The 12,922-nt window shown below is 48.2% G+C and overlaps 1 protein-coding gene across 2 annotated transcripts in view; it reads right to left on the bottom strand.

Moving 5' to 3' along the window:
- Nucleotides 1-11,992, bottom strand: part of DMRTC1 (DMRT like family C1) — a 144,229-nt gene extending 132,237 nt beyond the window's left edge. The window contains exon 1 of one of the 2 annotated variants that reach the window (XM_053579735.1): nt 11,871-11,992. Coding sequence is in view for 1 of the 2 variants with exons in the window: in XM_053579733.1 (XP_053435708.1) it covers nt 11,489-11,532 (44 nt within the window). In the remaining variant the exon portion in view is untranslated. Of the gene's footprint in view, nt 1-11,488; nt 11,555-11,870 lie in introns of those variants that run through there. The other variant, XM_053579733.1, reaches the window with a different exon arrangement.
- Between the last annotated feature and the right edge of the window lie 930 nt (nt 11,993-12,922).

The raw sequence follows: 12,922 nt of genomic DNA on the forward strand, positions 1-12,922 counted from the left end.
GCACCTGAACATCACAGCTCTGTTCCTCTACTATGGCCTCATCTTTCTCCAAACCATGGCCAAAATATGCCTTTGGTCCCCCAAAACCTTTCGATTCTTCCCTGCCTCAGGGATTTTGCACTTGTAGCTCTCTCCGGAACCACCATTTCCCTATTTCAGCCTTTCACGTTTCACTCGTCCTTTGGGGCTCTGATGCTATTATCCATCCCTCCAGGTGACACGTTCTTCCTCCAATGCACACACAGACATACCCATGTACTCTTCTCTACCATAGCATTTTGCATGCTGAGCTGTCAACTCTAGTGGGTTAATTTGCATGACTGTCCCCACCCATACTCTCATCTCTGGGGTGGGAGCTCTGTCTTGTTGGTCCTAGAACAGCCAGTGCCTGGACACAGGCCTTTACACACAGCATGCCCCCAATAAATATTTATGGAAAAAAATGAATCAATGAACATGTGTCTACTGAGGTGTTGTTGGGCCTAGACCCTCTGATCTGGGACAAAGGTGAGTGGCGTCATTTTTATTCCCCCAAGCTTGGTGCCCAGAGCCTCTCACCCAGCAGGAGCTAGATGTTTCCAACATCTGGACTGGGAGCACTCTTCTCAGAGGCGCTAATGGCTTTTCTGCATTCTGGAATTGACTCTGGGCTGGCCAAAGGCAGGTAGGGAAAGGGGTGTGAGACTGCATGGGACACAGAGGTGGACAAAGCTATTGCCACTGCGTAAGAGGCCCAGGACCAGAGGACAAAGGCTTGAGGCCACCTTGCTACTTCCTTCCCTTCTGTACAGCGCTCAGAGAGAGGACGCCTGGATGCCATGGTGCCACCCTCTAGCCAATCTGGTGGGTGAGCAGCAGCCATAACTTGGCAAACAGCAGTAGAAATCCAAACCGCAATGATGGGATTTAATAGAGTAGAGCTTGGTGAAAAGGAGACCTCACTTGTAGACCTCAAACCCACCCGCCCTGCAATCATAGGCCAGGCCCTCAGTCCCCTGTTCACCACCCACCAGAGGCTGATTTATACACCAACACAGTCTCACACATTATGGGATAAGAGGCATTCCACCACTGTTGATTTGGATCCTGGCCACCCTAACTCTCCTCAGACTCTCTTTGCTATGATAACCCACTTGTACAGGCCCTTGGTTCCTGAGCCCTCTCAGCCCCAGGGGAAGACATATTTCATCTCTCCATCCCAGTTACAGTGTCCTCACTTGGTTGTCTCACCATAGTCACACATTTTCTCTCTGTGTTTGTTACCTTGAGCAAGTTGCCATACATTTCTGGGCTCCTATTTCCTAATCTGCATGATGAAATCCTGGACTAAGTGACCTGCCAACTCCTGTTCTTCTCATGCATTCAGTCACCCCATGGCTTAGGGAACTGTGACACTCACAGCTACCTGCTACACCAGACAGTCCCCCAGTTGCAAGGACCCTGAGGGCACTGCTGCCCTAAGGGGCTAGGCCTCCCATGGGCTCCTGTGGCTCCACCTTCTAAGGAACTCACTGTCTGACACCACTGGCCTCTCCTCCTCCCCAAAGTTGTCTCCTTTCACAGCCCAGAGGTACAAGATGGGTAGGATGACTAGGGTCTCCTAGGCCAGGTCCTTAGGGAGACAAATATCACTGCCCTAGGTCCCATGAAAGACTTCAGAAATTTCCAACCAGGGCCTGGACACAACCTGGGAAATCTTTGAGGACTAGACAGTGGGACTCAGGCTAGTTCCTGACTGAGCACTCTCCCTCTAGGGAACTGCAGCAGAGGAACCAAGGCTCTCTGTGCGACACAACTTTGTAATCCCGCACTGCCTCCTGGTAGCCATTTGACTTACACAAATGCACAGAATAGAAACCTGGATCTGCTTATTTGAAGTTTCACAAGATCATCTCAGTTGCCTGGTCTTGTGCTTCCAGTAAATGCTCTTCTTCTTGCTTTTTTCCTGTCTAACATCTTTCCTCACTCATTTCAGCATCTAATCCCCTAGGCAACCTCCACGGACTCCATTACAATGCTCAAGGCTGGGTGGGCCATTCTCATGGCCCCCTAAATTTCCTATGCCTTTCTTGGCCTCTTCCCACTGGAGCCACTGCAAGTGACTTCTTTTTTTTTTTTTTTTTTTTTTTTGTAGAGACAGAGTCTCACTTTATGGCCCTTGGTAGAGTGCCGTGGCCTCACACAGCTCACAGCAACCTCCAACTCCTGGGCTTAAGCGATTCTCTTGCCTCAGCCTCCCAAGTAGCTGGGACTACAGGCGCCCGCCACAACGCCCGGCTATTTTTTGGTTGCAGTTTGGCCCGGGCAGGGTTTGAACCCGCCACCCTCGGTATATGGGGCTGGCGCCTTACCGACTGAGCCACAGGCGCCGCCCTGCAAGTGACTTCTGAGCATAGGCTTGCAGGCATGACGAGCCCTGGATCCTCACAGTTTCCATAAGGAATGCTTTATCTCAACACATCTCTCATGTTTCAACCACCAATTGGCAAATATTTAAAGGGGTGAATACCGTCAAGAGCAATGGTGAAGGACACTGAGTACTATCCCACACTGTGCTCCTGAGCGTATGAATTGGTGCCTCCTCTGGAGATCCATTTATCAATGGGTATTCGATGTTTAAATACATGTAGGATTTTGCCACCAAATTTTGTTTCTGTGTATCTTTTCTAGGTAGACAGATCCTCTGTGAACAGGGATATTGGGGAAACATTTGAGGACATTAAAAAATGGGGGGAAACCTGAAGGTCCTCACGTGTGGAAGTAGGTAAAGTGTTATAGCGTGTTACTTAGAACACTCACTATGCAGAAGGTGACAATGATGAGATGTTTCTCCACGAACTGACAGAAGAAGTTTAGCAAGACTCACTGAAAAAAAATGAAAAATATCAAGTGCCACCAATATGTGCATCATGATCCGATATGCATTTTGTGGTCCCATCAAAGAGAAGCATGTCTTTGTCTAAGGGCACGTGTATGTGTGCAAATACATTGAAGAATTCTTGAGGAAACACTCTAAGTTGTTGGTGAGGGTCCCGGTGATGGAGTGGGGTGGACTAGGGAGATTGCCATATTGTTCATGTGATTTTAGATTACAGGGATGTATGCAAGGGTTATTTGTGTGAGACAATATTTTAAACAGGTAAGATACCTGTACCTAATACGTGTTTCATAAAAAGGAATTGTTATTATGCATAACAGTAAGAATCACTTCCCCTCTTGTAGGAGCTTCTGAGAAGCTGGTTTGCGCTTTGACAAAATTTTATTGACATCCTGCTATAAACCAAGTACTTTCACACATACAGTTTACCTGTAATTTTTCCAGTTCAGTCTCAGGGCTGCCGGAATCCAGTTGACCCTTCCTCCCTGTAACATCCACTCCAAACAAGAAACAATGCAACTTTTTCCTTAAAAAAAAGTAGTTAATTCCAGCACCTTAGGAAGTTGGGGGCCAACATGGGTAGCATTTCTCGATGTGATCCAAATCCACAGTGCCGGGGTGGGGGTGGGGGGTCTTGACAACATCACTCCCAGCTCATCTCTCACCATCTGTAAAACTCTGAGCCCATTCAAGGCAGTTGCATGATGGCACCTATTTTTCTCAAAGGATATCCAGAAAGGAAAAGAAATATTACCAAGCCAGGCAGGGTTGTCAGCTCCACCCCACATCAGGCTCTGGGGAGTGAGCATCCTGGCCTCCCCTACCAGCTGGGATTCATCTTCCAGAAAAATCTCAAGGTTCATGTATTAGTCTCCTTGGGCTGCTATAGCAGGATACCACAGAGTGGGAGCTTAAACAATGCAAATTTATTTTCTCTCAGTTCTGCAGGCTGGGAAATCCAAGTTCCAGTTGCTGGCCAATTCGTTTCCTGGTAAGGGCTCTCCTCACGATTAGCTGCCCTTTGGCTAAGCCCACACATGGCCTTTGCTGGGTGTGTGCTTGCAGAGAGGAAGAGAACGAGCCCTGGGGCTGGGGAATCTCTTCTCAGGAGAACACTAACCCTGCTGGATCAGGGCTCCACCCTTATGACCCTGTTTCATTTTAATTGCCTCCTAAAGCGTCTAGCTCCAAATACAGTCACCTCGGGGGCTATGGCTTCAACATATGAATTTGTGGGGGACACAGTTCAGTCCATGGCAGTTGGCAAGGATTTTTGTTGCTGACCCTGCCTTTCTGGTGTTTCTGATTCCCTGCTGTCCAATTGTTCCTGCAGAATCACAGACGTCAGTGTTTCCTGCCTTGAAATACTTACAGATACAACCACCCCCTCATCCTTCCTGAAGAAGCCTACCACCACATCACAGGGTTACTAATGGGAAGATGGATTGAGTCCCCCAGCCTAGGGCACCTGACGAAAGATGTCCCTGCCACTGCCTTAAGCATCATTGCAGACTTCATAAACCATGGACCATGCTCTGGACACATCCTGGAACGTCTCAGATAGAGGGTGGTACCTTGGGAGGGTCCCCCAGGATTGATCCCAGCCCCTGAGAAAACTCACTGGAAAACTGCAACAGGAAGGGGCTCGGGGGGTGGGGGGGTGCTCTGTGGCAGACAGTTTTCTAGTTTTGTTTTGCCACCTGGTGGCGAGTCTTGGAAACTACAACGGCACAAACAGAAACCTGGAGTTTGGTTATGGATACTGGACAAACCTTGGGCCTTTCTCCCTGGAAATTTCCAGGGAACTTCCCAGGAGTTTGGAAGAACCTTCCTACTTAGGAAATTAGTTTCTTTATATGATGATGGAATTCGTGCAAGGAAACGACAGTGTGGTTTCTGGGGTCTTCATTTCTATTCATTCATTTATGTTAGCAACTGAAACCTAGCTTTTATTAAGCACTTAACCACAACTTACAAGCCATTCATATAGCTAGTCATACATACAAATAAGAAACATTCTTTTCACGTTTTTCTTAGTTCATGGTCAGTTACCTCCTAAGTTTCGGTGGAATGGTGTAGGAGAAAACGAATCTGCAGTGGATTCAAGGAAAGGGAGACAGTGAGGACAGGCAATGAGACCTGTTCACTTCTTGGAGGAGTTCCTGAGAATTTGGGAAAACTTGCTTGGAGAGTCACTATATTTTGCTGAGGATTTTTGTGAAAATCAGAGGTAACTATGTACATGAAAGCTAAGGGCTCTTTACCTCTGATTTGCACAAGAATCCTATGAATCTCAGAGCTGTCTGGAACCATTGGAACCCTCGCCTCTGCAGCATACTGTACAAGTGACCACTCAAGCTCTGTTTTAACACTTCTGATGTTACTAATCTTATTACCTTACAGAGCCAGGGATGACCCGACTGGTTCATCCTACCTGCTGAGTCAGGGGTCTTATTAACCTCATCCCCAGCTCCTTTCTCTGACCTTGTCTCTACAACTCTGGGTCCACTCCATCCCTACCTCTGGTGTGACATCCCATGAGCTGACATCCCATGTGATGCTGGAGGTCTAATCCTAGGTTTTTAGTGGGTATGTATTCAGGGGTCAAACAAATAATGCTATATATACCTCCACACTCTGAAAGTATGAATAAGCTTGAACACGCACACACTACTCATCAAAGTATACACCTGATATATAAGGATCACTCTGCAAAGTTCAACTGTTAAATGTAGGAAAACAAACATATAGTAATATGACAATAGTGTATACGTGAATGAAGGAGGGTGACCAACCGTCCCAGTTTGCGTGGGACTGAGGTGTTTTCCAGGACATATGACTTTCAGTTTTAAAACTGAAATGGTCCCAGGCAAACTGGGACCACAAGCGACCCTAGCATGCAGTGGATCATTCATTATCAAATAAAATGAGCCATGCCTGAAAGAAATCTGTTCATCATGTTGTCATGGTGTGGACTCTCAGTCCACGGTGTGGACTTTCAGCTTGCTGAGCTGTTCTGCTCAGCAAGCAGAAAGCTAGCTGGATCCTGCTGGGAGGGCCAGGGGAAAGAACAAAAGGAGACAGAGATGAGAAGGGTGGGGGTAAGAGGCACCAGAACAGAGGGGATATGACATACCAGAAAGGTAACCACTGCTGCTGGAACACACTGAACTAGGCTGAGGGAGGGAGGAAAGTTGGGCGGGAGAAGAAGGGGGCTGAAAGGGGCATAGAAGAGGCAGGCCCTTGGCCTCTTTGCACCCAGTGGAGTGAGGAGCTTCACTTGTCTCTTCAAGGAAGTCCTGTTGGTCACTAGTGGTATATCACACACTCCTGCAGGTATGATCTTCACTCCCTTCCTCCCACTTGCTGATCTGGTGAGTCCAATAGCCTTCCATTGTCATGAAATGTCCTTCAGGACATGGAGATTTGGTCTGTGCAGGTCACTGCTGCATCCCCATCCCCCGAACAGACTCGGGATGCACAAACCAGTTGCCGAATGAGCTAATGGAGACCAGGAGTTGGGAGGGACCATTGGGATGAGGCTGTTTGCTCTACTTTGCAGAATGTGAAAGGGCCACAAGATGACCCTGAGGAATGTGCTGTTTTTATCTGACACCACGAAGAATCCATCTAGCGGCACAGGCTCGCCCAGCAACCCTACTCTTCTGCAAAGGTCTTGGAGGAGCTGGTTCCAGAGAGGCCTGGCATGTTTCACCAAGTCCTTCAGGTGAGCGCTCAGAGCGATCCTCCATGTGTGTCACTCTCTCTCTGTCTCCCCCTGCCTCTTCCTCTCTCTCCCCACCACCCACTCCTTATGCCGCTAAGCCCATCTGGCTCCCCTTCCTCTTCCATTAAGACAACCCTAGGCCCAGCCCGAATCCCCCAGGGCTTCACAAGGTCCACTCAGCATTCTGCTCTCCTCCCTAGGGGAAGATACCGGACACTTGCAAACTGAGGCCATGGAGCCACAGACGCAGAGCCATGAATGATGCTGCTGCTTCAAGCCGCTGCTTTCCCTGGTGTCTTAGTCTTTGGGCCTGAAATAAATGCTGGCACACTTGACTGGTTTTGCTTCATGATATTTGATGTAACTCCCAACACTGACCTCAGGTGCATTGAGGGTGGTCAGCTTTAGCGGTTGGTGGTGGGGTTGTGGAGGAAGGGAGCTGGCATCTTCATTAGCCCTCATGAGCTGTCTACCTCCTCCTTGGGGCTGGGCTGCTAGTTCCTCCATCCTGGTTGCAATGGGCTGTGGCTAATCAGCAGTGAATTCCCCACAGCTGACAGCTCTGACCTTGATGGGGCACTTACATGCAGGAATGATGAAGGAAGGAATAACATCTCTCAGCAATGCACACAGTCTTCATATCTGAGAAAACCTATGTTTATATGGGGGAGGCGACGGTCATGTGCAGGAAGAATCTGTGTATTCTAAAGAAAGGTCTTTGACCCCTAACCTTATAGAGAGCTCCCAAGCATCCCCTATCCCACCACAAGATGGAGGCTCTTCCAACAGCCTACCTGGTCTCCAACCGCCCATTGTTCCTCCTCATATGATATGGGACTCTTGCCTTCCTAAGTTTACTTTGATAGAGAGTGCAGCATAATATCTGTTGTAGAAGTTTATCGGGGTGCTGGAGCATAATTTGCTCCTTTCTCCTAACAACATGGAGGAGGCCCTGCTAGAAACTGCAACACCAGGCAACTGCAGAAGTGGTGGGCTTTTTAGACACGCAATAATGGGTGAGGGGACCTCCTAATGGCTGCATCAAATCACATTGATCTGCTTCTTTCCAGAAATAGGAGCCAATCCACTAGGTCCCCTAGAATCAGGCCCTCAGCTTTGTAGGATGGGCAGCTCTAGTGTCTCAGCCTGGGGAAAGCACCACTCTCGAGGGCCTGCTCCCACAAGAGGCTGGCCCATCTTCCCAGCTGCCACTGTCCCTCTCGCTTTTCCTCACTTCTCTCTCATTAAGACTGAAATAAATCTAGAAGTCTTTGGTGGTTTTATGTGTCCATGTCTTTCTTAAAACCTCTTCAGAAAGATATTCCTTGGGATCAGGTTGGCAGCTGAGGCGGGCAAGAGTCAAGACATACCCATGTACTTGGATCCACATACTTGGCCCTACTCATGGAACAGTATTGCTTGTTCCTTAAGTATCTGTTATGACTGTGGCCTATAGAAAGTGACTTTTCCACAGGTATCTTGTTATGACCTTGAGGAGGGCAATCCAGAGTAACCATGAGGAAAAAATTATCATCTGTACCTACCCAAACACACACACTCTTCAAATCTGACAGTTGTGTTGGCTTTGAATGGGGGACAAGTGGCTTTGGATTTTGAGGAAAGGTCTTAGATAATTGGCTGTAACCAACCCTACCCCAAACAGAGCCTTTCTTTTTTTTTTTTTTTGTTGTAGAGACAGAGTCTCACTGTACTGTCCTCCAGTAGAGTGCCATGACTTCACACGGCTCACAGCAATCTCTAACCCTTGGGCTTACGCGATTCTCTTGCCTCAGCCTCCCGAGCAGCTGAGACTAAAGGCGCCCACCATAACACCCGGCTATTTTTTTCTTGCAGTTTGGCCAGGGCTGGGTTTGAACCCACCACCCTCGGCAGATGGGGCTGGCGCCCTACTCACTGAGCCACAGGCACCGCCCATGCCTTTCAAAAACACTTCTCATTCACCTCAGATTGCTTATTATCATATTATGATTCTCCTCCTCCCCAGGCTTTCCTTCATGCCAGCAAGGGAAAGCGAGTGAGGGGTTAACAACAAAATGTTCTCTGGACCCTACTATCCTAGATCAGGTCCTATAAGAATTAGTGCTAGGATCACAGGTGTGTGTGTGTGCCTACAGGGACACAGAAAGTCTTCTCAAGGCCAACAGGCAGGGATTTAATATGTGTATATCAATATTTATGGCCTGAAGATAATTTTAGGTTATTGTTATGACCAATATGCCCACCAGCACCATTCTAAGTCATGGAAAATACTGGTTCTTTAATTATCATGCTAGTGCTGGCCACTGTAAATTTGGTAGGGTTGTGTTTCATCGGATCCCTCCCTACTCGAAGGACCTCCCTTCATAGCTTCCCAGGCCAACAAGATTAGGTCTGGGCCCCTTTCCAACCAGATTACTTGGAAAGATAATCCAACGAGTATCCTTATGAAGAGGTGTTAAGAAAGACACGGACACATAAAACCACCAAAGACTTCTAGATTTATTTCGGTCTTAATGAGAAAGAAGCGAGGAAAAGCAAGAGAGAAGGTGGCAGCTGGGAGGATGGCCATGGAGGCTCTTCTAGGCTTCACCTCAGGTTGGTTTAGACTTATCTCTCAACCCTGAAAACAGTTTTCCCTCTACATCAAGGGGAAAACCTAACACATTCTTACATTCATGCCTTCGTTTCTTAAAAAAACTGTTACTATGTAATACACTGAGCTCTAGCTCTCCTGGGCTACTGTGGCAAGCATCTGCTCATGGTTTCCGGGAATCACCTCTGGTGAGTGCAACACTTAGCCCCTCTCCCATCACTCCTTGGAGGTGATGAATATAAAGCCTCTGATGTGTGCACTGTAGAAGATGCACACGGACAGGAGTCCAGGACAGCTTCCAGACCTGCCACAGGTGGAGACTTCTGTTTGGCTCATCCAGGATCCAAGAGCAGTTGCTTTCCAAAGAGTCATTTGACACTCTAAGTTTTTAGCTCTCAGTCGTAAAGTCCACCAACTGAGGATCATGGCTCCTGGACTTGTGTCCACCCCCACATCATTTTCCCCGAATTCTAACCTTCCAGTTCCACCAAAGAGCATGGGATTCTCCAGATGCCCACATTACCCTGCCTCAGGGCCTTTGCACCTACTACTGCCCCAGTGTTTCACACTCAGGTAGCATCTCACTGCAAGGAAACCTTCCTTGCTCTCAGATGCCCACCACCCAAGGTTAGATGTCTCTCGTCTAGGCTCCCATACCACATAGTTCTTATCTTCATCCCAGCAATTAACATACCCAACTGCCACATCTGGCTGATTTACTTACATGTCAGCCCCATCTAGACACCCAGATGTGGGGCAGAGACTGAGTCTGGTGTATTCTTGTGTCTCTAGTGCCCTGCACAGTGCCTCACATACAATAGGTGGTCAATAAATGTATGTTAAATAAACGAGTCAATGAGCAAGGTGTCTAATTCATTAATATTTTATTTTTCCCTACATTCTGGAGAACTAAGCAAATACAAGTAAAATATCAGTGCCACAGGCACTGACCAATGTTATATATATATTTGAAGGGGGGAAATCATTGTACTGGTAAACTCTTTCAAACTTTCCAAGAACAGCTTATTCCAATGCTATAATATGTTCCAGACATGAAATGATATAGCATCCCAATTTCTTTTATGAAACAGCAAATCTCTCCTTCTAAAACCAAAACAAAGAACAATAAAACATTTGACCAATGTCATTCACAAAACTAGATGCTCAACTTAATTACTTAATCAAATGTCTATAGAACCAACAATTTTGAAAACACGGTTAGGTATGGCTTTTGTTTCGACCTTGATATAATACTGTTATCATGTGGTTTTAACCAGTTTATTTCCTACAAATTATTTGTCATTAGAGAGAAGTCAATTAAAGGAAACAAAACTTTCCAAAAATGTGCAAACTGAAAGCTAAGTCACCGAGAAGCACAAAGGAGAAATGGAGCGCAGATGCCATAGGTGGTACGTTCTCCCTAACCCCACTCTACCCTTCATACTCTTCATAAGTCAGAGCCCCGGTGGCCACTGTTACAGGGCCCCCTTTCGACTACCCACAACAAAACAAAGTGAAGACTCAGATTCACTCAGGCTTCACTGGTGGCAGGAAGAGCACCTGACACTAGCCTGAGATCCTAAGGAGCACTGACACCGTCCCCAGTACTGGCAATTGCTCCAGCCATGGCTCTAGCCCTGGCACTGGCACTTGCATTGGTATGGGTGCTGATACTTGCTTGCTTCAGCCATGGCATAGGCCCTGGAACTGGAACTGGCACTAACACTGGCACTTGTCATGTCACCAACAGCAGCTGCATCTCGGGCACTGGGTATTTCCTCATCTTCTTTCAATGCCTCATTTACTGCCACAGAAAGGATCTGGGGTGGGTGTCATTCACTTTGGTCACAAACTCCAGGACTTCCATCTGTCTTGTTTCTTTTGAGAGCCCCACAAGAATACCTAGAGCATGGATTGCTGCTAGACGCCTAGTTGTGCACCAGATAGTTTTCTGGTGCACACAAGCTTTGGTGACGAGCTTCATGGGCTCCCTAAAGATGAAGTACTTTTTAGACGAATATGCCTCCAACAAACACCCTCAAAACCTCCCAGACCACCTCCTCAGGGACACAGCTGGCCTGCATGAAGACTAAGTCCAGAGTAATCATCAGGAGCCCAGTCTTTGGTGCGTCCTGGTCGCCTGTCAGGCCCCAAACCAGGGCAGGATCAACTTTTCTGATCAGGATATAGGAGTGCTCTGTTGGTTCAAGTTCCTTCATCTAGAACCCAAAGACTAACTCAGGGAGGTCAGAGGTTCTCTTGAAAAATATCAGGGGGGAAGCTCCTGTACCTTTTGATGACATATTCCAGAATTTCTTCCCTTTTGACCGACATCGTCTTCTGGTTCTCAGCCAGCAGGTACTGCACCAGCTCAGCTACTTTCTAGCTCACAGGGGCTCTGGGCATGCGCATCGGGGAAGTCGGGGGCCCATGGGGTATTGGGGGGCTACCCCTAGGGGCTGCTGAGGTCCACAAAGGAACTTGCAGAAGCACCTGAGCAGAGGCTCCATGCCTCTGAAGACGTGCTCCCCAGGGCTCCGGGGAGCACTTGGTGTCCCCGCTGCAGACTGCCCGGTGGGGGTTTCTTGGGCAAGGAGGAGAGAAGGAGGAGGCCACGGAGCCTCTGGGACCCCGTAGGCCCTGGGTGTCACCTCTACCGCGGACGTTCTCACCTGCGGCTTTGGCTGGCCCAGAAAGCAGGAACTCTGGGAAGAGATGCGCATCCACTGGCATTCAGCGGCCTTCGGCGGCGGCAGCGCTGTATGCGAGGCCGCGAGGATGGTGACGTCGCCGCGGCAGCCGCGGCAGCCGCGGCGGCTGCGGAGAAAACCCGGAGCCCCAGGGTCTTGAGTCTGAGGCTGCCGCCCACAAACCCGGAGGAGGGGGAAGCGGGAGGGGAGGAAGCTAACCCTCCGCCGCCCGGGTCTTCCCCAACTGTGGGAACCGGGGGGTGCTATCCTGCAATGCCTCTTCTGGTAGGGGACAGTACCGCAGACTGGGGCCTGAGGGATGCGGAGGGCGCTGCTCCCCAAAGGTGGAGCCGTTGATGTGAGGCTTGAAAGTACCATAAGACTCAAGGCCAGGCCCGGAGTGAACGCTTAATAACTGTTAACTGTTATTGTGAAGAATCAGATCATTCTGGATTATTTATCTTAGTCTCCCCTCTTTCTCTTGTGGAGAAGACTCCCTAGGATATCCCTCATTTCCTGACTGTAGGCATTTATTTAGCAGCTTCCCCTGCAGCTTTCTCTTCAGATAATCTACCTGAAGCTGTTTTGCTCAATGCCTAGCCCAGAGTAAGCACTTAGTGAATGTTACTTTCTATTTCTTTCATTATTATACATATTTCCCATCTGCATTGCTCAGACCCTGTGGTCATCCAGATGTGGAGAAGGACCTGGGGAACAAGCGGGCTCCACGGAGAGCTAGAGACATATTTTCTTTTTCTTATGATCAGTGGGTCTGAGGAGAAAGACATCAGCGTGCTTATGTACCATTTCCCTATCAGACAGTGAGTTATTGTTAATTATAATCTAACTTTTCAAATCACCATTCTTAATGACATTTTCTTGTTACTGCTCTCACTTCCATGTCACCGGGCCTCATTCTTCCTCTACAAACTGCTTCCTCCCATTTTGTCCATCATCTGCTGGTATTTAGGGACCCTCAATAAACACCTGCTGTGAAGTCAGCCCCTAGGAAGCCCACAGATAAACAACAAGAT

The sequence above is a fragment of the Nycticebus coucang genome, chromosome X (genome assembly GCF_027406575.1).
Source record: "Nycticebus coucang isolate mNycCou1 chromosome X, mNycCou1.pri, whole genome shotgun sequence".
Lineage (NCBI taxonomy): Eukaryota > Metazoa > Chordata > Mammalia > Primates > Lorisidae > Nycticebus > Nycticebus coucang.